The following is a 27268-nucleotide window of genomic DNA, read 5'->3' on the forward strand; positions in this document are numbered from 1 at the left end:
CTTTGCCCTTCCTTTGCCTTTGTTCTTATCATTTGTTCTGCCCTATGGTTACAGCCTCTCAAAATAGCACATTCCTGATTTTAGTGCAATTTGTTCCTGATGAATGCCAGGGAAAATTATATAAGATGCTAACTTGTGGTTTTTCAGGAAGGGAAACCTCTCTATATTGAGTTGTAATGGCCACTTTAGAAAGCAACCCCCAAATTTCCAACCTCCTGTGCAACCTTCTTTGCAAGGTTAGCTTGCTGGGGTTTAATCTCTTTTTTCAAGGCGTATTATGGTTTCTGTAGCACCATCAGTAAATTGTACAATTAGTATTTTTCTCCCCAAATCACGGAATTAAAAAAGACATATTTTCCATCTATTTTGAATATGGAATCACAGTATCTGGAAAGGATTACACAAATGTAATATGAAAAAAATAGAAAAATGAGAGCTGAATAAATTCTTTGCCTTTTAAACTCTTTTTTACCCACTAGGTCAATATGAATATGGTTATTCTTCCCTTCATGGTTTCAATTTTTTGTTAAAAATGTCACCAACGTCACTTTGCTGGGATAATACTTCTTTTGTAATATAAAATGTTTACAAGTTAATGGTCCCTGCTTTTATGCAAAGATCTGCTCTTCATTTACTACTGGCTGTATCTGTGCTTGGTTTATGGAATATGACACAGTTGTTGCCTGAAGTGGTGTAAAGCAGGAAAGTGAATGTTTACATATTGAGTGACTGGTTTTATTCTTGCTAATGCCAAGCTTTCTGAAAATGGTTTAATAGCTTAAGACTTTGAGACTAGGAGGTTAAAAATAAATAATGCAACTACATGCGTTTTCTCAGGAACTCAAGGTTCGATTATAAATTTACCTTCTAAATAATTTAGTGAGATTAATAAGTAGTAAATTCTTGGCAGAATGAGCATTTTTCTGGTTTTGTCATAATCTATAGATGTTGCTACAAAGCTGTACTAAAAAGTAGTTGTTGACCAAGCTGTAGAGCTTTTAAATTCGGACATGGCAGGTTATTTTTTTTTTCTATGAATTATACTTTCACCATTTTTGAAATATCAGCAATGAAAATTTTATGGGCCATTTTGTGTACAGCAAATGGCTTTTACATTGTCATTTCAGAAGCAATTTAAAAGAGAGAAAAGGTAATGTTGGGAAACTTCTGTGTTCACTTATTGTAAATTAAATTAAAAATGAATTTTCAAGGAGAGAATAGTCAGAGGATATAACAGTTATTTTTCTCTGCAGCAGGTTTCTCCTTGGCAGGTTTCCTTGTGTTTTGTGGCTTTTTGCAGATTGAGGTTTTGAGCACAACTATAAGCAAATAGCATCCCACAAAAGCACAGCAAATCCATCGCCCATGTCTAACCTGTGGTTTAAAGGACAATAATGTGATACCCACTTCTATCCACTACATTGGTTTTCCGAGGCAGGATCTAATCTTCCCTTGCTCTCCTTCAAGGTGATATAGCAAGTACCTAGTCCCTGCATAGCCAAAGGTAAAGTGGAGCTTAGCTGCTGACAAGTCTTGCTTTCTTCTCCTGCTTTTTTAAGCTTAATAGCTTCACATTTGGATGGACTTTGAAAGCAAGTTGTCATTTAATCATAGCAGTACTTCCATAAGTATGTAAATCTATTTTTGTGACAAGTTCAAGAAGGGTCATGGAATGATGTCCTTCAAGGGTATGCTTCTGTAGAAAATATGAAAAACTTGTAAGTACCTTGGATTCATTGAAGACAAAATAGGTTGTTAAAAGTCATTCTAGAGCTCTTTATAACAAAATGTTTGTTGATTAGATTGGATTAAATACTTCAGAGCAGACATTTCAGGTACTGCTGATAACACAGGGCTTTGGAGTTTTGGGTCTACCTCAGACCAGGAGGCCAAGGACCATGTCCTTCACAGAGGCAGGAAACAGTGATAGTCTACTGATGGCACCACCTTCATGTGCTTAATTGGACTCCAGACTTTCACTCAGATGTTCATCTAAGCTAGAATACTTAAAAGGTACTTTTCTGGATAGCTGAAAAAAAAATTAGTCTGCAGAGAACAATTTTCTGTAATCTAATTGTACATCTAATGTAAAAAAATTGACCAAGTAATAGATTGATGTTATAGATGGTAGCAAACTCTAAGTGTCACTGAAAATAAGAAGCTGTCTTATGTAATCGAGTTGTAGAACAAAATACTAAAAAATAGTTATTTGGAAAGCAGAAATGTCTGCACAGGAAAGTAATACCAGTAGCTTTGTGTGGCTGGCTGTGATGTTAAGAATGCGTCTCAGCACAATATGCCATCATCCTGCTGCTGCTCAAATTTATATACTTTTTTTTGAACTTGTCGAGCAGGTTTACTTTAGATATAATCCTAGTTTGTGTATTTTAATTTATGTTTTCAAATTTTGATGTATGCAACAGATTAAGCAATGCACTGACCGAAAAGAAATTGATAAAAATCTGGCTGTGCCAGGAAGCTGAGGAGTTTAAACAATACTGTCAAATTGTTAAAACCAAAGTAATAGGTTATGTAAACTAAACAGCATGGCTCTTGCTATTTATTACTTAGGTCCTGTTTTCCTTTAGAGACATTCCAGGATTTCAAGGTAAATGGATTCTACACCCAAACATTTGCTGTACTAAGTATAAAGTACACTAATGATAGGTTTAAAATTGGATAATAACAAGATTACAATACTAGTCAAGAGGAAATACAGAAGGAAAGGAAAATAGTGTGCCTTATATGGTAAAAAGTTAAGTAGGACGTGCATTCAGTTTGAGCTGTACAAGATGTGATTAGTAACACAGATAAGTACTACCCCATTCAAATCTTTTCAGTTGGAGAGGAATGATTCAAGTGCTCACAGATAAATCTTGGATGTTTGTCACATGCAGACATAAACCCCATCCCTATAGACTCAGTGGAACCTGACTGTTGTGACCAGTGGGAACATAACCAGGTTGTTTGTAAGAACTTAGTGTTAAGGGTTACAATGTAAAGGACTCACTGAAGTAGTTTGCTTCACTATCTGCATGTTCCTTATAATTTGAAATTTCTGTGTACTACAATCCCCTTTATATTTGGCAGTCCACCCCTTAATAACATTTCCAAAATGCTTTGAAATCCTGTGTATTTCATATAAGCACATGGTGCAGCCTATTTTTGTGTCTGCTTTGCATTGTACTCCAGATGGCATTGCTATATTTGTGGGTCTTCTGAGGCCAAAAACAAGGGGAAAAAAAGGAAAAGAAAAAAGAAACAATAAGCATATTCCTCAAAATGAAGATAGCTTTACACAATGAAGTTTGTGTATTATGCTCAAAGCAGGAAAAATCATGAAGAAAATCTATCATATGAAATGGAAGAGGATGATTACTTTTGATTTGTAGAGTGGTAGTTGACTGAACAAAACTCCAGTTTTGTGAATATTCATAGAGCAAGTCAGCTTGAGAGAGCTGTGGACTCTATTCTTCGCGCTCATGCTTGATGGCTAAATTACTTTGAATTCTTTTTCCTTCAGTAAGATAGTTGTCATTAACTGGGATTGGAGGAAGGGTTGTTGTGTTTATTTGTTGGAGGTTTTTTAATTTCATCTGAGATAAATCCTGTAAGAGTTGACTGATTATGTTACCTCTGCCTTCTGCATACCAACTTTAACTGGAAAACATGCATGTGAGCTTGCCAAAGAAACTAATACACAGTAAATAATTCCCTTTATGTACATATATTATAAGAGCTATATTCTTTGCTGGAGTACTTGTTCATTCCAAGTGAACAGCATCATGTTTGTGGGTTTTGAATCAATGGGTGTGGTTCTTTGATGTATCTGAAAGAAGCTTATGTGGTAATATCCGGATAGAAGATGGCTTTTAAACTCTAATACATCTCGGATCAGAGGAGCATCTGCGCTGCCTGCTTGCTTCTGTGATTTGTTTTGCCTATCCAGTTTGTGATAGCCTGTTTTGTCAAGCCGAGTTTTGTATTTGAATTCACTCCGTTTGTTTCAAGCTAACGGAAATGAACTAGATTATACTGCATTATCTTTTGATAACAACCGGTAAAGGGGAACTCTATCTTGTGTCCAGTTAAACAAATCTGCTCCCAAAGAGAAGTTCTGTTAAAGAAAGGACTCTGAGCTGTCTCTCCGTGTTGACACTGAATTAGCAAAAGAAAGGGTATAAATCTGTGACCATCTTTGCTGTTAGTGAGTGCTGTGACTGAGGACTGCATCACAGTACTTCGCTGCAGTGCTTCTGGAGCTGAAGATACAGTCATGATTCCCAGCAAGATTTTAGTCTACCACAACCCTTCTGGGGGCACGCGTACAGAAACGTACAAAAGTACTAGAAGGCGTAAAAAATCTCATGGAGAATTGTTCAAAAATGGATATCGTGTCAAACCTGGACATAATATCCCCGAAAAGGAAGAGCAGCGCACTTTGCGAAACTCCTTGGTGTCTTGTTATAGGGTCGGCTCATACTGGGGTAAGGTCCAACTCTGAACTTTTTCTTCAGAACTGTTATGCTGTCTCTGGTGCTAATATTACTGTATCTTCTAAAAAAGATATTCTGTTTTATATCTCAACTTAAAAAGAAAAAGCTGCAGTATTTCAGTTGCTTTATAGGAAGAATTTTTTCTCAAACTTATGCAATATACTTCTCTCTCCCCAGCAAAGGGGTTCATTGTTCACCTAGAATCAAATAATCCAGTCTTTATTGAAGGATGGAATGTAATATTCTGCAGTGTTGGTGTGATCAAGAAATTTTGTTTGAAGCTGCTGTCATTTAAAAGGTGTAATATCAAGTTGAAGGAATGTACAACAGAAAGATTTATTCTAAACTTGATTGTAGTTTTACTATCCTGGTCATAGAGCATTGATTTTTTTCATACTGCAGGCTATTCCCTCCTCTTGTACTGTTGCATAACAGAGGTGGGGAAATGTATAAAAATATTTTGTCTGGGTTGGTTTCAAGGAATGACAGATTCTTTTCCTCCCATTCTATTTCTTCTTTTTTTTTTTCAGTTTGAGCTTTCATTTTCAAGTCTATCTACAGGGAGTAAGATCTCAGAAAATTCTGCTGTATTCTATGAAGATGTTCAAAATGGGATTATTTTGCATCCTAAAAATTATCCCTCCATTCTGTGTCTCAAAAAAGGTTCCTAAATATGGATTCTGGGTTTTTTTCTGACTTCAGTAAACTGTGTGATCTTAATGAAATCTAGGGTGGAAGTAGCCATTGATAGCTTTGATGAAGATGTTGTTCTGATGAATGGGTGAATGGTTTGTCAGGAATAAAAGTGGCAAACAGAATCTCTATGTATTGAAACCTTACACCAATATTTTGGACATACTGTTGTCTCTTAGAAAAAAAAATAAGCAGCCTAAGGCAGTAAGATGGGGATTACATATTTCATTGGTGAGAAACAGTGTAATGCTTGGTGTTGTTCTTGTCGAGTGACCTCTCATGTCGAACGAAGAAATATCTCTTTCTATTTATGAGAATCTCATTTAAATCATATAGTTGTCATGATTTCCTTGCTTTTCCCTTTAAAGATTTAAAATGGGAAATTTCCTTTTTTTTTTGGTGGGGGGGAGGGGGGTGGATTGGGGTTTGCAACCTATAGCTAATCCTGGTTGCTTCTGCATATTAGTCCAGTGGAAAGCATCAGTTCAGCAGAGAGAGCGCAAAACTGTCTGACAGACAGGAAAATACCCTATTGCTTTTAAAGTCAAAAAAGCTGTAAATAATACTCCTTGCTGTAAGCTTTATAGATAAAATAATTTTCTACTGTAATTGTGTTGCTACTGGCACATAGTCTGTTGGCCGTGTCAGGATCACTACTCTGTTCTAAAGAATCCATCCATTTTGCTGGGTCCTTAGTAAAGGGTCAGAAAAAAAGTACTCCTGCTATATTCTAGATGTAGTCTGGTAGTTCAGCACGGCATATTCTTCCTATTGAACAGATAATTGATTTCTTTAAAACTGATTTCAGGGGTTTTTGGCAATATGCAGCTTCTCCTAGTGACCATTTTTTACAGATTTTAGGTGGAATACCATGATATGAAATATTTTATATTTCATATATTTTCACATATTTTATATTTTCAGTGTAATTTGAAAACAGTCTGTTTGCTGCACAGGCAACACAGTAGCTAAACAAATATTTTTGCAGTAAAAATAATCCTGTGGAAGAGTTGAAGTGTTCATTGAAGGTTTATTTGGATCATTATACCTACAACTCAAATTATTGTACTAGAGGCAAAAGCTATTGACTAAAAAACTTTGTCTCATATTGGTTTTTGTCTGTTCATATTGTTTATAATCATAGAAGTTTTTTCTGGTCTTGATATCTATGAATATCTTATCTTTGTTCTGGATATTGCAGCTGAAATGAACTCCAAATCCTAAGCATATTTTAGTCATCAATTTAGAAGCAGAAGACTGAGAAACTCAAGAGGTCCTTCTTTTATTTTATCTGTGTATTTTTGCTTTTATTAGAGAGATATTTGGGGTGAATTAAATATTTTGGTACTTACTTTTTTGTATAATTTGTCATATAGCAGATTAAATCCTATTCTGATCAGATCCCATGAGAAAATTTAAATGTATAACTCCTTGCCAAGAAAAAGTTAAGTTACATGATGGAGAGAAAGTAGGAAGCATTTCCTGAGCATTCTGTTTTGCAGTTTACAATTAACTTTAGCAGACAGGGTTATGGAATGTGCAAAATTAGAATGGAATTCACTGTAATTCATAAGAAACTTACCATATCTCAACTCTTGGTGAAATCATTTAAATGTAAAACAGTTTTGTAGGTATTTCATAAGAAAAGAAATTCTTCTCCAATTGTACAAAACACAAACTTTGCTTAGGAAAGAGAGCTGTATGCATTTGTATGTGTAGCTGAAACAGCTTTGGGGAAGGGGAAATTTTTGTTGCGGCTCCTATGAGTGAATTTTGCTTTCTATTTTTGACACACAAACAAATATCGACTGTTTCTGTTCTCGGTAAGGGGGTAGCCCTGAAAGAGGTGGCATGGTCTCAGTGGGTGTGAGTGCCCCCTCAGCAGGTGTGCAGGAAGCACCAAGCTGAGTGGTGCACTTGGGGTGCCTGAGGGGACGGGATGCCATCCAGGACCAGGCCAAGTGTGAGAAGTGTGTCTGTGGGAATTTCCTCAGGCTCAGCAAAGCCAAGTACAGGGTCCTGCACCTGCGTTTGGGCCGCCCCCAGTGCCAGCACAGGCTGGGTGAGGAAAGGGTTGGAGGCAGCCCCTGCAGAGGGCTGGGGGTACCTAGAGATGAGGAGCTGGACATGAGCCAGCAATGGGAGTTTGCAGCCCAGAAAGCCAATTGTGTGCTGGGCTGCATCCAAAGCAGCATGGGCAGCAGGGCAAGGGGGAAAATTCTATCCTCTTCTCCATTCTTGGGATCCCCACCTGCAGCTCTGTGTCCAGCTCTGGGGCACTCAGCACAAAAAAGGGGATGCAAGACCTCTCTGTGAGGAAGGGCTGAGAGTTGGAGTTGTTCAGCCTGGAGGAAAGAGGGATTTGGGGAGAGCTTATTGTGGCCTTTCAGTGCCTGAAGGGAGCAGACTTTTTAGCAGAACCTGCTGCAATAGAAGAAAGGGTAATGGTTTCAATATAACAGAGGGCTGTTTAGAATACAGATAAGGAATTTTTTTTACCATGAGCATGGTGAAACAGTGGAACAGGTTGCCCAGAGAGGTGATAGATGCCCCAACCCTGGAAAAATTCAAGGTCAATTCAAAGCCCCAGACAGGGCTTTGCAAAACCTGATCTAGGTGCTCATTGCAGGGTTGGTTGGGCAAAATGACCTTGAAAATTCGTCCCTATCCAAACTATTGTATGATTCTGTGAAAATCACATAAAATGAAATACATGTAGGAATATAATAGGAAATCTGTTCATGCCAAGGAAATTTCAGTATACTGGAAAGAATTAATTTGCCATGTAATAATTGCTTTGGCTTTTATAATTGAAAGCCAGCCATATTTTGTAGTTTAAATGTCCAAGCAAACACTCTAGTGATTTGTTCTTGCTTTTCCTAATTCTGTTCTTGAAGGAAATTTTTAATAATTGTGTGGGCTGCAGCAAATGCAGGACTTCACCTATAATGATTTTCTTATTCCACAAAAAACACATTGAATCCATAGTATTTTTCATCTATCATATGATGACTCAACTATTAAAATATAACTTAAGCCTTACAAGGATTTGGAGATAGAGCTTTTATTGCTAGCTTAGATGTTTCTCAGGTTTCTTTGTGAAACATAGCAATGATCTTACCATTAGCTTCAGATGCAGTGATAAACATTTCAGAGGCAGGGTGTTTTTCACTCCAGCCATGTTTCATAAAAGTTTATAGGGAGCAGAGTGAGGAAAGCAGCTGGATGAAAAAGAGCTGGAAGGTTTATGGTTGCTAGTAAGGATCCTCCCCTTCCCTGTCTAACCACATCCTTTGGATTGGAGTAACAACTGTGGGAACTCCTGGAAGTGGAGCAGAGGGATGCGTCTCTCACAGTTTCAGCAATGTGATCCAAAGTTATCATTCTCTAATTGCAAATGGATCTGACATTTAGCATTATTAAGCTTCATTTTATTGCTTTTCATTTAGGTCCCTGAATCCATTTAGCAAGCTGTGATTAATTTTCAGAGTTACCCACAGTCAGTAATTAAAAAGAAACTTTATATCCATATAATAGACAGGAATGTACTTTAACACTACTTAGGAGTTTTAATAAGGCAAAATATAAGAGCAAATATTTTATTTAACAACTGTCCAATAATACTGCAGGAAAAACTTCTTGATATAAACACATCTCGCCACATGCACCTTTCTGCTTGAGGGGAACCTCTTATTCCAGTGAAGTGATGAAAGCTGTGACCAGGTTTATATGTTTGCCAGGATCAGTATTTCCTTAAGTTTCTAGAAATAAAAAGTGGATTCCTGCACTGGAGTTGGGTAAAACAGATGTCAATAAAGAGAATCTATGAGAAGAAGCTGCTCTGGACCTTCTTGTTACAGTTGCAATATCACATTACACAACTTTTATGTAACTCCTGGCTGTACTCTCTAATAGAAATTATCCTTCATGCTTTACTTTAATTTTCTAAGCTCTGCATATGTACAGTACAGAGTGTACTTTCATTCATATGCCAAAGATCTGCAGCCAAATCATTTACTATCAGCATAAGACTATTTTAATAATTTAAGCCCTTAATCTTCTCGATTAGTTTCTCTTGCACACACACTCTTTGTCTTACTGACTTTTTAGTTGTCTGGGAATTGCTATGCACGCAATCTGATTTCAGCAAAAAAAGGCTATTTATTTGTAAAAATGCTTTTTTAAAAATAGTGGTATAATGTATTCCTGTAGTTATAGACTGATGGAAAGAATTGTAGTAAATTTGCCATTTTCAAGAGAAAAAGTGTGATTTCTCTGTTTTCCTGCATGAGGTTTTTGGAACGAGAGTGGAGATAGGGAGCATTATTACTATAAAAGATGTTACGTCATTAAGATTTACCAAATTTAATCAGGCATATACAGTCTACTTTATCCAGGTTATCAGATCTCTTGCCCATGATCTGTTATTTTTCACTAAGCAAAATCAGACCTGCCTGTGTCTTTGACAGCCTGAAAGAGAAGGACATGTGCACTGCAGCTGCCAACAGAAACCTCAGTGAGGTTTTTCCCCCTCAGCTTTCAGCCTGTGTGTCTCCTTCCATTACTTCCTACAAAAATTAACACTTTCTGGTAGGATAAACCTGTTATTAGGGAAATAAACTTAAAAAAAATTGAAAAATACCTGTTAAGGATCCTTGAACAATTAAATATGGAAGAGCATTTTAAAGGTATTTGACATTTTGTATGTTACCTGTTTTGATTTAATTGATCACTGTCATTGTGATATGCTGTTACAACTTGAATTATTCTTTACTATAACTTTGTTTTCTTTTACTGCAGGTTTAAGATTTTTAAGAGCCCTTAGACTGATACAGTTTTCAGAAATCTTGCAGTTTCTGAATATACTTAAAACAAGGTAAGACTTTTTCTTGGATGCTGATTTAGTTAATTGGTGACAGAATGTAAATAGCTTTGATTTGGGGCCCTAGTAACATATGATTTTCTTTTCTGGAAAAACCCCTGCACTTGTTATCTATTCTTTAAGCCTTTTTCTGCTGATGAATGATTTGTCAGTGACAGCATCTTTTGCTATGTCATCATTTTAATTGATGCATTGTTATGTTTGAAATACTGAGCAAGGTTATGTGTTGATAAATTAAAAGCAGAATGATTTACATCGCTGTGTACTGATTAAACATTGCTTCTTTTCATATAATCAGTCTGTGCTCTGCTGTCTTGAAAAACCTGAAATCAAAATTCATTCAAAAGTATACAGTTAAAAAGTATTTTGAGAAATTCTCATTGTGGCTCTTCCAGTTTTTTTGAACTGAGCATCTTTTTTCACATCAAAAATCATTAAATTTACATTGAGCTATCTTTATATTGTGTTCATTGTCCTTAGTATTTCTTCCATATAATAATTAAATTTTTTCAATTAACCTTCTGGCTTACTGGTTCTTTGGCCTATTAATACATCAATGTTGTGCAGGAAAAGCACAGTTTTGGACAAAAGATCATTTTGAAGGAAATGAGGAGAAAGCTTCCCATGCCTTGCAGTTGAAGACACATTGTTTTTCATCATTCTCTAAAAGGCTGCAGGGGAAGTATTGACCACAGCTTCCAATAATTACTGTAAAATCAATTCCATTTTGAAAACTTCCCCTCTCTGCAGCGGTTGCTATAGATCTGTGAGGGCTTTATATGCAGGTAAATCCATTCCTTTCTGTGATAATTTGTAGCAATAGGAAAATAGGTACTGAAATTTGTAGAGGTTCACAGTAAACAGCTGTTTCTTCAACCCTAAACCAACCTTGAAACTATTCTCTGTGCTGTAAAATTCTCACACTATCTGTCTTTAGTTACTGGAAGGAAGCCAATTCTGGTCAAACAAAGACATCAAAGAAGGTAAGGTGAGGTCCCATAGCTCAGAATTCTCAGTATGGGAATGGAGAATAAGATTTAACATGCAGAACAACTCTGCCATAAGAAATGGCAGTCATTAGAGAAGCCCCATAAACTCAGAGATTTTGGATAAAAGCTAATAGCCCCTTCAGTATTGGGGGATTTGGTGAAATTCCAGATCCATAAATGTGCATTATCACTTTCAAGGTACTCGGAGCTGTTTTATTTAAGATTGACCTGTTCACTGAAATAGCCTTTCTCTGGGGCAGAATTTACTCTTATATTAGATGTCATTATCTCTGTGATTATTTATACAACTTCCAAAATATCTATAAACCTCAAATGTTGATTAGTGAAAGCCTGTAAAGTAAAACTTTCTTATATGAGTGTTTCAGTTTAGTCAGGTAATTAATTTTTAGCAGTTCATACTAACATCATTTATTTAACTGAAAAATTGTCACTGCCTCAAAACAGTTTTTTGTCTCTCCCTGTTCCTGGTAATGCAACAGAAAGTCATGTCTGCTCTCTTTGTTGCCATACTTATTAACCTGAAATGACCTGAATAATGTTCACAAAACATTTATTTTTTTTTTAATGGATGTGTCAAATTAAAACAAATTAACAGAATGCAATTTGTTTTAGAAGAGTTTCTAGTTACAACTGACATAAATTTGATTGTGTAAGTGCTTGAGGTTTCTTTTAATGATTTTTATGAGTTTAGCTTTTAGAAAGCAGCAACCTAGAAAATTCATTTATTACTGCTACCTTTAATGAGAAATTTTCAGTGTATTCTGAAGGTACCATCGTAACTGTGGTTCACATGCTGCACACATTTTCTATATACAGTACCACAATACTCTTAAATTGAGAGCTTCTGGTTCTGAATTATTTTGCTTCCTAAAAAAATAAAGTGTGCTGAGCCCTTGTGATTGATGGACAATCTTTAAAAAATTTGTACAAGTTAGAGCAGTTAAACTAGTAGTTTAAACAAATCTAGTATTAGTTAAATAAAATTTACTTCCCTAAATTCAATCGATTTCAATTGCATACTGTGGCCTTAGACCTTTATTATTACTTTAAAGACTTATAGAGTGTTACATGCTTTTGGCCTGCCAATGCAACATTATTTTGCTCAGGGATGGCAAAAAAATCTTCTAGAATTAAGATATTTTAGCATTTTTTGCAGTCCACTTCTAAGGTTTTAGTGACTTTTTTGACATTTTATGAATTTTGTGAACATAAAGACTTTGAATTGTTGAATTGGGATAGAAAATTCAGTATATCATTACTAGCTCTGAAAATAAAGTAGGGAGAAAAAAGTACTTTTTATTATTTAAAAATTCAGCAAAAGAGAAGACTTCTCTGTTTGAGGTGATATGTATTTATATGAAAATGTATGGAACTAATTTGACCTAGGCATTTCAGTGCATTTGGCACTAATAACAAATAAAAAATGCGAAGATGAAATAATTGATAGGGTATACTGGGCAATATTACGGTTTTAATATTTAGTACAATTGCAGGGAAATTTTCTCCTCCTTTTCTCTTTTCTCCAGTAAGAAAAAAAATTACTGTAACCTCTAAATGAAAATTACTCCTGGAATTATTGACTGAGATATGAGGATTAAAGGAATGTGTATTATTTACACAGTGAGCAGAAAGGCCGTTCCAAAAGCTGGATCCAGTGAAAGAAGGTGCACAATGCAAAACCAGGGACTGCAAGGAGACTAGTAAAGTGTTAGGTGATTATTAGAATATCTGAAAAAAAAGCTGAGTGTATTTGAAAAGATCCTGTCAGACAAAGCAAAATTTTACAGTGGCGCTTTAAGAGACTCTACTCTGCCAAGGACCCGTTAGTTTCCCTAATTTGAAATTAAATGTATTTCACTCCAGATTTTTTGTTCCCATGTTTTATGGAATTGAATTCTACAGTTTTCAGTTGAAAACTGTATTCTTTTCTAATATTTTTCAAAAAAATCTGCAGGGGCTTAAGCAGGGCTCACAGTAAGGGATTTTGCACAGATGTTGGAAAGAGCTTAAAGAGGGAGAAAATGTTTATGACTAATCCTTCATCTATATTTAGACTCTGGCAGAAACACAGGGAGTATTTCATAGAGGACAGACAAGGCACAGTGTTTAATAAATCTTCAAAAATAAAATGTACCAAACAAGTCATGTAAATAGTTACTATTAATGGGTGTTACAGTGATATGAAGAGACCAACAGACACATAATTTTTTATCAGGAACATCTTGTGTTCTAAGCTCAGATGAAGGATGATAGTCAGCCTTTGATAATGGAGCTTTGCATCAGCATCACTCCTATGATTTTGTTTAATCTGGGAACTCATTGGTTAGGGTCCTGTGCTATAAATGAATGTTACCACTAAGAAAATAGGGAGCTTAATCAACCATGGTTTAAGAAAGAGAGAAATAGGGAGTATGTTGATGTTGGTGAACACTAATGACAAGACTGATGATATGCTATTTTATTTTTGAATACAGTATTCTTTTCGTCTGTCATATTAACCAGTCATATTCTATTTCTTGTACTCCCATGTGTCTACTAACTGTAACTTTTAAAATATCTTTTAAGGACCTGTACCAGCTAATTGTACTGGTTATTTTGTTCAGAAAAGGATGCATTTTTATTGTCCTTAAAGTGGTTATAAACAGAACCATTAATTCTACCACAAATATACTACTGCTAACAATGATAGCAATTTTTTTTTTCAATTTTTATAGTTTTTAATGTATTGCTTTAAGGATAATTGTGGGGTCTTTTCTGAGGTATTACCTTCTTATAAATATTTACAAAAGCAAGAATAGGTAAGATTGTTTAAACATAGTCATACATGGACAGCAGTTCCTGATGTTACTGTTGAATATCCTTCTTAGGACAGTGATTTTTGTAAGAGAGAGAACAGGTTTTATTTGTATTTCCTCCAGAAGATTTTAGAGTATGGTGTTTTCCTGCAAAACTGCGCGAGGTCCTTGTTTCAAAATCCCTTCTGGTTAGAATAGGGAAAATACTACTCAGTGTGACTAAAAAGCATTTGCATATGTTTTTGGTGGGTTTAAATTACACTTTTTTCTTTTTTTAGAGAAAACTGTGAGTGTGAAATATGAAATACTCTACTTTCATGTGAATTTTCCCTAAAGAGTTCCATAGGAACAAGCAGAATAATATGAAAATACTTAGGACTTTACACAGGAATTGTGAAATACCTTAGTTCTTTAATTTAAGAATCAGTTTTCTCATGTATTTTTTATGTATTTACATGTGAATAATTCGGAGTGTATAGCAGTGAAAAATGAAGAGGTGAGTGCAACTGAGAGGCAACCAGATTATCTGTGAAAAAGCATTATTTATTTCTAGTAGTTTGTTTTTGACTACTGATGTAGCTAAGGTTTCTGTTTGGCTTTCTGCTCCCATTCATTGGGACTTTCTTTTCAAGCTATCTAAATGATGAAAATATGAACTCTCCAAAGGAAAAATAACACGTATTATACATAAACTTTTGAATAAGTTTTTTAGGGAATCTTCCTTTTGGGAAATAATCATCAGGTTCTTGAGTCTAAAGTTTGCAGTTGTATACAGGTACCTCTAAAAAATATGTGACAAATTCTAGTCTAAGCTCCTATTTGCTTTGTTTATTTCCAGTAATTCCATCAAGCTAGTGAATCTGTGCTCTATATTTATCAGCACGTGGCTGACAGCAGCTGGGTTCATACATTTGGTGAGTGCATTTGCAAACACTTGGTTAACTTTTTCTGCCGGACCGCGGGCTCCGAGCTGCTTTAGTGCTGCTCTGGGTAGTGCCGTACCCGTCGGTAGAGTGCAATAAGGAGGAACTCCAGCTCCCCGCGATAAGGAGCCATGCCAGCTCCCCGCAATAAGGAGCCGTGCCAGCTCCCCGCGATAAGGAGCCGTGCCAGCTCCCCGCGATAAGGAGCCGTGCCAGCTCCCCGCAATAAGGAGCCATGCCAGCTCCCCGCAATAAGGAGCCATGCCAGCTCCCCGCAATAAGGAGCCATGCCAGCTCCCCGCAATGAGGAGGAACTCCAGCTCCCCACGATAAGGAGCCATGCCAGCTCCCCGCGATAAGGAGCCGTGCCAGCTCCCCGCAATACGGGCATGCCAGCTCCCCGCAATACGGGCATGCCAGCTCCCCGCGATAAGGAGCCGTGCCAGCTCCCCGCAATAAGGAGCCGTGCCAGCTCCCCGCAATAAGGAGCCGTGCCAGCTCCCCGCAATAGGGGCATGCCAGCTCCCCGCAATACGGGCATGCCAGCTCCCCGCAATAGGGGCATGCCAGCTCCCCGCAATACGGGCATGCCAGCTCCCCGCAATAAGGAGCCGTGCCAGCTCCCCGCGATAAGGAGCCGTGCCAGCTCCCCGCGATAAGGAGCCGTGCCAGCTCCCCGCGATAAGGAGCCGTGCCAGCTCCCCGCGATAAGGAGCCATGCCAGCTCCCCGCAATAAGGAGCCGTGCCAGCTCCCCGCGATAAGGAGCCGTGCCAGCTCCCCGCGATAAGGAGCCGTGCCAGCTCCCCGCGATAAGGAGCCGTTCCAGCTCCCCGCAATAAGGAGCCGTGCCAGCTCCCCGCAATACGGGCATGCCAGCTCCCCGCAATACGGGCATGCCAGCTCCCCGCGATAAGGGCAGGCCAGCTGCCCGCGCTGAGCCCCGCCCGTGTCCCCGAGGAGGCGGGAGGGGCCGGGGCCGGGGCCGGGGCTGGGGCTGGGGCTCACTCCGGCCGTGCCCCCCGGCGGCGGCAGCGGCGCGGGCGGGCAGCAGGGGGCGCTGTCCGCCCGGGAACGCCCGCGCCAGCCGCGCTCGGCCGGAGCGGCTCCCCCTGCTGGCGGCGCACCAAAGCTGCGTCCCGCCGGGCAGGAGCGCGTTCCAGCTCCTCCTCTTCTTGCGGCGTCAGTCGTCTCATGTTCGCCCTTGTGAAGATGCACAGAGGTTTTGAGTGTTTTAATTTATGGTCTATTTCTCATTCACGTAGAGTCGTATTTTTACACTCGTCTGAGCAAATGTAGCGTTTTGATCTAAAAACAATATCTTTTTTTCCTAGTTTTTACCAAACAGCACAACACCCCTTAAAAACTACATCTAGAGCAAAGGAATGCTGTTTTCTAGGATTTTTCCTTCGCTTTCAACAAAAGCTTTTCTATTCCACTGTAGGAATACTCAAACTTCAACTTCTTACTATGGAGCAAATTTTAGATGGCACACTCCTTTCCCACTGACAAATCTATAATTTTATCTTTATGGTGACCGGCTTTTTGAAAAAGTAGTAGCATTCCACTAAAGGTGCCAGTAATGCCTTCAATGGAAACATAATCTTTTAAAACAAAACATTGAGGAGTGTAATTGCATAAAAATTAAGATTTACTCTGAAAATATTCTGAACTTACCAAACTACATGAGTAAGTTACATTATTTAGTGGTGCCTGGAAAAGATACTTCCCATAAATGATCTGAGTAGCAAGGCTGTGTATACTGGCACAAGAACTGCAGTGCTCTATTTGGCACAGGGTCAGGTTCTGTATTTGATGAAAATAAATCACAGGAAAGCATTCAGAGTTTGTATTATATGCCAAATATATATCTATATACACACAAAGGCACATGCATATATGGGTAGAGTTAATTTGAGGTTAATTAGAGTCAGTTATAATTAATATAATTCATTATATGTTTTCTTGTACATTGTAGGTGGAGAACTCAGGGGATCCATGGGAAAATTTCCAAAATAATCAACCGCTAACATACTGGGAATGTGTTTATTTGCTGATGGTTACAATGTCCACCGTTGGCTATGGAGATGTTTATGCAAAAACAACCCTTGGTCGCCTTTTCATGGTCTTCTTCATCCTTGGGGGATTGGTAAAAATTCTTCTTTATGTTCTTCTTAGTACTCCAGTTACCTTAAAACTTGATCCTCTATATCTCAATGTTGTAATTAAGGGAACAATAATATCTGGATTATTAAACAAAAATTAATTATAAAACATTAAAATATGTTTAATATGCATTTTTTCCTGTAGATAAATATTTTGGTAGAGCTTATCAAATTAGTCCAGAATTAGTCCGGAATTAGAATTTTTCAAATCCATTTAAATGATTAATGCATGTGAATACATGAAGTGCCTTAATATTTCAACATATAATGTTATTTGTAGTCCTCTACTTCTTAGTGACTGGCTGTAGAGCATTTCTGGAGGTTGCTATTGATATTTAAAGGCACTTTGCGGTTTCAGAGGTCCTACCCACCCTTCTGTGTTCCTTCCCAGAATTCCAACAAACACTGTGGCTTTGGACTGCCTTAAAGAGCAGCTTGCCTGATCCAGATGATGGCAAACCACACTCCCTTTAGTTTCAAACATCCTTTCATGTCATGTAGTACAATTTTAGCTCACAATTTATCACGTTAATTGTGAGCTTATCTTTTTATAACACCAATATCTCATGTTCTTTGTCCTGTATGTGAGTAGCACCCAAGTTACTGTCTGTCTTGACGACTTTTCCATTACTTGTCAGTGCTAGTAATATTATTACACCTGTTGCAATGTTCTCTAAACTAGCCAAGTTTATTTTAGTATTTACCCTGCACAAGGTGAATGCTATGTGGGTGACTTGTAATGTCTGTTGTGCCCATGCACACATTTGTATATTGTTACCTTACCCTCGTCCATTGGTTTCACATATACATACATCTCACAGAGGTGCTGTGTATATAACCAAGGTTATGAATGCCATATATTGGACACACGCAGATATGTATGAGCATTACATATATGCATTCTCATCTCTGTTTATTGACATGTGAAGACTAAGATCATGTCAAATGGCAGTAGCTCTTCGAAGTATCCAGCCACAAGGAAGCTGTTTGTTGGACAAAACATGGCAGAATAATTTTTATTTTCTCCTCAAAACCTTTTTTCTATCACATGTTATTCCAATCCTTCTAAACCCCAGAACTTTTGGAAAAGTTTTTTTGGGGGGCGGGGGGGTGATTTTTTTGTTTCTTGATGGGGACATGACCCCTGATTTAATCTTTTTTTTTTCTTCTTTTAAATTCTTAGAATGGGGGGAAAAGTCTGTATTTTAAAACAGAAATGTGACAGTAATGATAATACTTGGCTTTGGTTTTTTTTACAGTGGGGCTTGGATACGTTTTTTCCCCCTCCCCTCTTCAGGAACAAATAGACAAAACTGGTTTTTGTGACTAGATACAAGTTTGAAGTAATTTTGTTCTTGTTTTGTTTTACATGTCCATTTTTCCTCTTTTGACCATTTTCTTTATTTATAAGGTGTGTACCTTCTCCAATATCAACTTTTACATTGAGCCTTCTTGTTTTGTTTGATAAGAAATTTTTCATTTTTTTTTAATTTTATTTTTAAACAACTGCATAGATCTACTTCTTTTGCATTTTCAGATCTTAAAAATATATATCTTCTGAAAATATTCATCATCCCCCTTTCTTTGGCCTCTCTTTTTAGTCTTTTCTTCTGTCTCCTATCTTCTTCTTAGGCCATGTTTGCCAGCTACGTCCCTGAAATCATAGAGTTAATAGGAAACCGCAAGAAATATGGTGGTTCCTATAGTGCGGTTAGTGGAAGAAAGTAAGTATCCCAAGAGGCTCTGCTGCCTCTGCTGCAGTAGAACACTCTCTGCATGCCATTTTCTTTTTTTTTTTTTTGTGTTTTTGTTTCATGCATGTAGGCAATGTTTGCTCGCTACGTGCCAGAAATTGCTGCTCTCATCCTTAATCGGAAGAAATACGGCGGAACTTTTAACTCAACCCGAGGCAGAAAGTAAGTCCAAAAAGACCAGGTGTGGCTGTGGGACTCTAAAGAGCCCCTGAAGGTGGTAACAGCTGACTCACAGCTTGCAAGGCTGTGTTCTTTGACATCAGATGTTACCACTGGAGAGTTATCACACTGTAATTAGAGACCTGGGCTGTGCTATGGTACAAGTCACAACATTTTGTCCCTTCTTCAAGAGAGCCTGGATTCCACTCAGAGTACACTGACACACCTTGTAAAAAGTCCTGCTGTTACACATGCAGTTCACTTCTGCAGCAAGGGTGAATTGTCACTCCACCATTTTGGGCATCAGAATATCGTGAGGTTTGTCTCTTAACTAAGTGACCATGATAATTGGCATGATCTTCAGACAACTCAGTTCTTAAGAAAACTTTGTTTTACTGGATGCAAAATAGGAGATAATATTTACCAGTTTGTTTGGTTGCACTGACTATGTAAGAAGTCTAAGAGCCTTGTTTCTCCATGTTCAACCAGCAGATTCAGATCTCATACAACTTTTTCTGACCTTCCATGGGTATTGCAAACTCTCAGTTTAGAATCTGTGACCAGGGATTTTAAAGCAATTCTCTTCCCTGTATCACATTAAGCATATCTGAAGAAGAGCAGGCAGTAACCTTAATATCAAAACAGTATGGTAAAAAACCCAAACCTACTATTTTTACCTGGTGGCAAAGGTTAAATTTTATTGGACCACATTACCTCATTACATTTCTATTGAAAGCCTGCTTGATTTTTGACCAAGTTAAAGCTAGCTCTTTCTGGCATTCCCAGCTCCGGGACATGCTGAGATAAAGCCTTTACTGAGCTAGCTGTCCTTGGCCATATAGAGAGATACAGCACAATATCACCTTTATTGTTGCCATCCTTCATTTCATTACATACCATTGTGACATCCACTGGTAGAGTATATTTGCCCCAAAAGCCTAGTCATACAGAGAGTCCTTTTCATATGATAAAGTACTGCAAGAAATTTATTTAATGAATTGTCCTTCCTACTTTAAGGAAGATATTTTTTACTTTGTTCCTTTCAAATCATCACCCATGCAACATATTGTTGAAGTGGATTATGAGTTTGTTGCTCCTCTCTGTATAGCACAAAGACTGTAAATGTCCCAGAGAGCTAATTCTAGAGCACTTTTTTGTATCACTGTTTAGATAAATCAAAGTTTTAAAAGTAAATGTAACTATACTATTTTTTGTTCAATAATACTCAAGCAATTAGATAGGAAACTTCAATATGTGCATTTATTGAGATACCCTCAAATGTCTTAGGTAAACTGTGAACACTGATGTTGGAAACTTTCATCACTTATGTAGACAAACTAAATGCCTTGATTTATTTCTGGGAATGAGTAGTATTGTTAATTTCCCAAAATATTTATTTATCACAGAGGCCAGAACAGTTTCATATTTATATTCATACTTGTTTTCTCAAAAGAAGTTTTTCAAACTCAGAACGTATCTCTGTTTTCAGAGCTCTAAAAGAGTTATAGCAGAGGGCAATATGGTTAAAAACCTGTTTTGCACACAGGGTTTGTTCGTCCCCTTCTACATTGTCACTAGTACCCAGCATTGCTCAGATGTCTCTAAATTTGGACCTGATCTTCAGTCAGAACCCCACATCCTGAAAAGCTCAGCTTCAGATTACAGGCTTCTGCTAGCTTTGGGGCGTGCTTAATTTTATTTTTTCACTTTTTTTTTTTGGTCTTTCTTTGTATGCACTGTCTGTTTGTTTTTATCTCACTCTGTCAGTGCTTTCTCTGCTGATCTCTACTGCTCGTATAATTTATTGCTTGAAACTCATCTCTGTCATCAGCATAAAAACTGTTCAATTTACTTTTTGCATTGTTTTCTGGTTCAATTATTAATTACTAAGTAGTTTAAAGATGTCCTTTGCTCATGTGGGTCTTTCATCAGAGAATCTAAGCTTGAGAACTGCACAGTAAAAAGCCATTAGGACCCCTTGTTTGATGTTGCTTTTGCAGTCAGTAGAACAAGATTGATGAAATGTTATGTTTGGCCAAAATTGAAGTTTTCATTTGGAATTCAGTGTTGAGAGAATGGATTGTCAGAACCAATAAGTTTTCCTTTGCTTGGGATACGGGCATGTGGTAGTAATTAGCAGTATAAGGTCTTTAGTTGAGCAACCAAGCATAGATTCTGGCAGCAAAAATAATGAGAAACTACAGTTGTTCTTTTTCTAATGTCAGAAAGTTTCCAGATTAAATACATTTCCAGTATGAAAACAGCTGAATTTTGGTGAAAGATACAGTTTCAGCCCTTGAAACAGAAAATGTGTGTACTTTTTAACTCTGTACAAAATACATTATGATCCCAGTACATGGACTCTGCTTTGTTACATCTCTATATGTGTTTATACATTGTCGTGCTTTGTTACAACTATACATTTGTTTATATATTGTCATGGTTTAACCCCAGCTAGCAGCCGTGCCAGGAAACAGCACAACATGCTGCCTCCTAAACTCAGTGTGTAATAACATGATTATTAAACATTTAGGTCAGAAATTAAAACCAGTGTATGATTATGTATGTTGTTTTGAGTTTTACACCAAGTGACTTTAATACTATGGAGAGCCTTGCCATGGAATTGTAACTATAAAGGAGCTAGAACGTAGGCATAAAAATTATTGATGCAAACTTCACTAACTAAAGAAGAGAAATAACAAACATCAAATTTGAGCTTACATTTCATTTTGCTTTTCAGCCAATGAAGTCCCCAGAGGATCATAAACTATACAGGATTCATTTTGCATAATAAAGAACCTTATTTTTGTTTTAGATGAGACCCATACATAGAAACTTTAGAAATAAAAGTAGTTTGTAGACTGTTAACACTGGTTAAACTTACTAGATAATAGGTTCATTTAGCTGTGAAAGTCCAAATGGAATTTTTTAGATTTTAAATTGAGTTATAATTTCTGCTTTATAATATTATTGTAAAGAGACTTCTAAGAAACAGGAATGTCTTCATAGTCTTTCATTGAAGTTTTACCTTCAGCTGTTAAATGAACAGCAGTGCTTACTGTTGCATTTATACCAAAATACCTATACCAATATATCTATATAAAATTTATTCTGTATTTACTAATTTACTTTTCAATCAAGATTGTTCTTGTTCTATTTCTGTATTTGTGTGTGCATTCAATCAGACTGGATTTTAACTCTGTGAAATATTTTCCAGTTGAAGATATTAATTTATTATAAATCAGCATGCACAAAGCTTTAGAAAGCATATGGAAAGAACATTTGTAAACTGATGAACTCAGCCTGGATAACTTCCTGATTTTTTCAGACTTTACATTGAATTGATGACTTCTAATTCCATGGACTAAATTATTTTGTCTTTTTTATGCAATCCTGCTATCAAATGCGATGCAGAGTCTTTGTGGGGGCAGAAGGCAGCTTTGCCTGGGCGGGTGTGGCAGAGCGAGCCCGGAGCCGGCTGAGCAGGGAGGTCGGGCCGGAGCAGCCGCTGCGCTCCCTTCCAGCCTGGCCCATTCCGGGCCCTGCATGTGCTTGTACAAACTGCTTGCTTTGCCACCATTGTACGGGTTCATGCTAGACTTCATTACAGATTTAAAAGATGTAAAAGTAAGTTATCCAGAGGCATTGTTGTAGTTAATGTGTAAGATTAAAAATGCGTTTTCATGGAATCACAGTCCTTTACTGTAAAAGGTATTAGAACCTCCTGTTTCTCTTCTCTCATGGTCTGCTCTGTTTCCCAGAGATTTCTACAGATTTCTTAAATTTACAAGCCATAAATTACCAAATCATCAACATATCAACAGGAATAATCATCTGTTAGAAATTCCTTCCAGAAGGAAACATGGGATTCAATAACTAAACTTCACAGAGGAAAATAAAAACTGTAGACAGATAGATATGGTAAACAGAAAGAAAAACAGATAATTCAAGTTGACAGGTCATATTGAACTCATTAGACATTTGAATTTCATTACAAATTAGAAAAAAGAAAAGTTTAGACTTAACCAAAGAAAAGGTCCATTTGCTGCAGTAATGAGAGGCATAGCTCCAAAGAAAGTGACATTAAATTCTTATATTAAATAATTTGATGCAATATGTAAGATATTATTTTTTCAGTGGGATGAGAATGTAATAAGAGAATGTGACATGGATTACATTATGATCCCAAGGGTGTCTCTATTTCCCATCTGCTAGCCATTCTTCTAATCCCACTTTTTTAAATGAAATTTCACTTAGTGATAAAGAAAATCTGATGAGTGTTAAATAGACTGACAGATAGAAGAAATAGGCGAAACTTCATTTTTTCAATTTTGTGTGCATATTCAACTATATCCATTCTTTTGAAAGTAAGAAGGGAAATGTGGGAAGTGACATATAAGAATATTTTGACTTTAAAATGTATATTTGAGGTCTCATACCACATTCCACTCCTACAATAACAGCGCTTCTTTATGTTTCAAGTTGAAGTTTTAAAAGTTCCTTTTCTCTGAGTAAACTTTGAAAAACCCTCTTGGGTTTGGCACCAAATAGCAGTAGATGCTGTTCAAATTTTGACCCAAGAAAGACTGAATCTGGTTTATACATCTGCTGATCTACCATATTCTACAAACTGTAAAGTATATGGCATTCCAGGCTGTGTAATGTGAGATGGCAGAAGTGATGAATTGTTCAGCAAGTTTTAGAGACTTCTTGCTTTCAATCAGGTTCTGTTGCAGAAAATTGCTCGTGACATTTTGGGATTATTTTTGTGGAAAGAAATGCACTGGCTCGGTTCATGGATGAAATGCTCAAAAGTATGAAGATCCTTTCCTAACCTCCTGCATTGCTTACAAAGGATTTAATTATTTTTTGACTCATTGAGCACTTAAAAACATGTAAGGTGATTTGAAAATGAGTAATAATGGGAGAAAACAATGTATTTATTAGAAACTACTTTCAGTTGAATTCATAAGTAAAAACAGGATGGCTTGTGTGTGCGGTATCTGCCCCACAAAATGTTACAAAAATGAAATCCAGGGTTTGGAGGGATTGGGACAGTCAGTTAAGGTCTGTTTGCAAGTGAGATGGTAATGCTGGAGGTGTAGATTGCCCCTGCATTTAACTGTAAGCTTTCCAGTATGGGCTCCCTGTGCATGCTCTTCAGTAGTTTTTTCCTTCTGTTTATAGTAAACTGCTCACTTTTGTCTTCTGGTGATAGACATGTGTTGTGCCTAAATGTTGTGGTATTTTTCATAAAAGCAGAAATACTCTAAATAACATTGCCATTCAGACTGAATGAAAGAATGAATATTCATTTTAAGCTGTAGTGGAAGTCCCCACTAATCCAGACCCTGTAAGAAACAAATCACTGTACTTTCACTTTATTATGGCTGATTTGGAGGTGTGCATCAGAGAAAGAATATTAACTTTTAAATTGGTTTATAGAAAAACATTGCAAAATTCCTTAGGTCATGATCATAAAAATGCAAGATAAGTTCATCTAGCTGTAGCTGAGCAAAGTTTAAACAAAGCAGGCCAGAGTGAGTCATGCAGGATAGCATGCCATTGCAAACAGACTTGGATGAAAGCTCTAATGTGTAGTTTAAACAAAGAAGTGTGCTATTTATCCTGGATTAAAGGAGCTGAAATGCACTCTTGTATTGGTCACAAAGTGGCTTAATATTTGCATCAGATGAAATTTCAAATGCCTGACATGAACAATTTCCTGTTTGTGTTAATCTGCTGTAGGATCCAGTAGGGTTCCAGTGATCCACATACTGTGCACCACATACTGAATGGAGCTTTCTGGGGGCTTCCTGGTATTACCTGATCCCTTTTTCTTTATTCATGAATTAAGGGAGAATCCAAAGGCATGGAACCTGGTGGAAAGAAAAGATATTTCATGTCAGAATTAAGCACATCAGCAGCACAAACACACTCTGGTTCCTAAATAGCTGACAGTTGAAGCTATCCTGTCCAATTTACAGAAATTAAAGGTACTTGAGATATGTTTTCACATACTTCAATTACATCTCCTCTGACAGTATGGCCATATGCTTGTGCACTTTTAATGTTCACACATATTTTAGTTTCTGCAACACTTCCTGGTAACTACAACACTTTTTTGATTTTTAGTCCTTCAGGAATAAAGAGAATAATAAAAATCCACTTTTGGACAGTTGCAGGAGAAAAAAATTATAAACTTGCTTGACAGTCAGTTTGCTATATCCTTTAATATACTCTGTCTCCTTTAAACTAGGAGATTTATAGAGCCTGATGGGAGAATCAGATTGAGAAATTAGCTTACACTTTAATGATTTTTCTACTGTACACGTTCGCTTCGTAAGAGATTATTAGAGGACCATCATGTTTGGGCTCAAGTCTTCTGTGAAAAAGAAAGGGAAGCACTTCAGATTGTGGCTGCAGAGCACTTACTACTCTAACAGAGTTAATCTGAGAGGGCAGTTTATGTTGAAATAAGAGAAAGACACAAAAACACACACAAAGTTTTGAGCTGAATTATCAGAATCCTGAGTAATGTTTGGTAAATCATGAAAAGCACAACCATCTAGAAATGTACTGTAAACCGGTATGTTTAAGAGTGCATATCACTGATAGATAAACAAGCAGACCACATATACAGTCTCTGTTGACATTTTTGGACTTTTTTTTTAGCAAGAAAACTTGACTGACATCCATCATTTCTTTGAGCAAAACCTGTTGGACTTTACAAGCTGCTGCCTGCTTCAAACAGAGCAGCCTGTTGTTGGTATATAAAGAGTTTAGATGGTCAGTAAATGAAGGAAGGAGCAGAATGCTAAGCAGAAGTACCATGAAAAGATCTGAGCATATGTATTTGATATAAATATCATAATTTTATAGAGGCATCTAGAGCAATATGCACCCCACTTCCTTTAGTTACTTGACAAGTGAACACCAAGTATTCAACTGAATACTGAACAGAATTTTGTATTCATTATTGTTGATTTATTAAAATAGACTAGTTGGAGTAAGTCTTTTCAGGTTCTTTATACTTATTCCAGTAAAATGGATTTTTTTGCAAAATAAACAGGCTAAAGATTTGCATTTTGTATTGTGTCCTGTGAAGGAAGAACCATGCAAAGATCCTTTTTTAAGAATCCCATTCAGAGTGGATCTGTTTTCATTTACAGTGCTATTTACATGGTTTAAGTGTATGTTCTCAATTATCTCATGCCAAAAATCTAGGTGTTTTAACTTTTGCTCATTTCATTGTGTTCCTTACTGAAACAGTTTGTCTCCATAGTAGCTTTGTATTTTCTGTCTCCATTTTTGTTTACCTTATAAGAAGCTGGAGGATTTTTAGTAAATTGATCATTATGTCAATACTAGGGTGGGAAAAATTAGTTATCATAGAGAATTCCAATTATGTAGAATCACAGTTCAAATCAACTGTGTACATCTGTGCCAGTTCTTAATATTTGAAATATTTTCATATTTTTTCATATTTCTCAAATTCATTTTGAGAATGCTAAATATATATGGAGAGGATGAATTAGCCTATCTTTGTTGATAGAATATGGCTCCTGATAAGCTTTTGATTCTTTGTAAAAGGTTTATTTTGCAGCCTCACAATCATACAGTATGGATTCCCACTGGTATATTAAACCAGTTTCATATCTGATATGTGTACCAATGACAACGCCTACTTAAAAAAATCGTAGTCCTCCCAAATACCTATCACTAATAAAAATGTCTAAATTCTTAAATAATGTTTTTCAGTATGGCAAGGGAATTTATAGATTTTATTTTTAAAGAGTAAAAAAAAGAAATAATAATAATGTACTGAGGTTTTTCAGAAAGAAAAGCTTAATGCAGAAATTAGATATTTCTCTTGACCAAATGAACTTGTGTGTCTTTCTACTAACCAACTCTTTTGCAGAAAACAAAAGACATCCACTATGTTGGCTTTACTTTCTCAGTGCATGAAAAAAATGAGTGTTTAAAAAAAATTGAAAAGTGAATACAATGGTTACTAAAACAAACAGAGGAAGTTATAAATCTTCAAATCATATACAGGACAGATTGGAACATTATAAGTTCCAATATAAACTCTTCAAGTTTTCTTAAATAATATACCTAATAACTCTCTATGGGCAAGTAGGAAATCTGTTTTCAATTTCTTTTACTTCTAAGCAAAAATATGACTTATGTTAAAGGAGCATTTTTTTGGTGGGAGTTTTCAACCAAAAATTAATGCAAGTATCTTGTCAGAAAATATTCTTTGAAATCCAGGAGGTTTTGTTGCAGTCACTGTTTAGGACATTGCCATGCACATGTATAAGAATAGCAAAGAAGAGAAGAATAGATTGTGTCCAGCTCCAAATCGGAGTATAAAAGGAAACCACAGTGC

General features: G+C 36.8%; 1 protein-coding gene across 32 annotated transcripts in view; it reads left to right on the forward strand.

Moving 5' to 3' along the window:
• KCNMA1 (potassium calcium-activated channel subfamily M alpha 1) overlaps positions 1-27268 on the forward strand; it is a 403122-nt gene that overhangs the window by 241142 nt on the left and 134712 nt on the right. For all 32 annotated transcript variants that reach the window (XM_058029021.1, XM_058029020.1, XM_058029013.1 and 29 more), the window contains 4 exons: positions 9990-10065; positions 14715-14790; positions 16777-16947; positions 18596-18687. In XM_058029021.1, coding sequence (XP_057885004.1) covers positions 9990-10065; positions 14715-14790; positions 16777-16947; positions 18596-18687 — 415 coding nt within the window. The remainder of the gene's footprint in view (positions 1-9989; positions 10066-14714; positions 14791-16776; positions 16948-18595; positions 18688-27268) is intronic.

The sequence above is a fragment of the Melospiza georgiana genome, chromosome 8, assembly GCF_028018845.1.
Source record: "Melospiza georgiana isolate bMelGeo1 chromosome 8, bMelGeo1.pri, whole genome shotgun sequence".
NCBI classification, from domain to species: domain Eukaryota; kingdom Metazoa; phylum Chordata; class Aves; order Passeriformes; family Passerellidae; genus Melospiza; species Melospiza georgiana.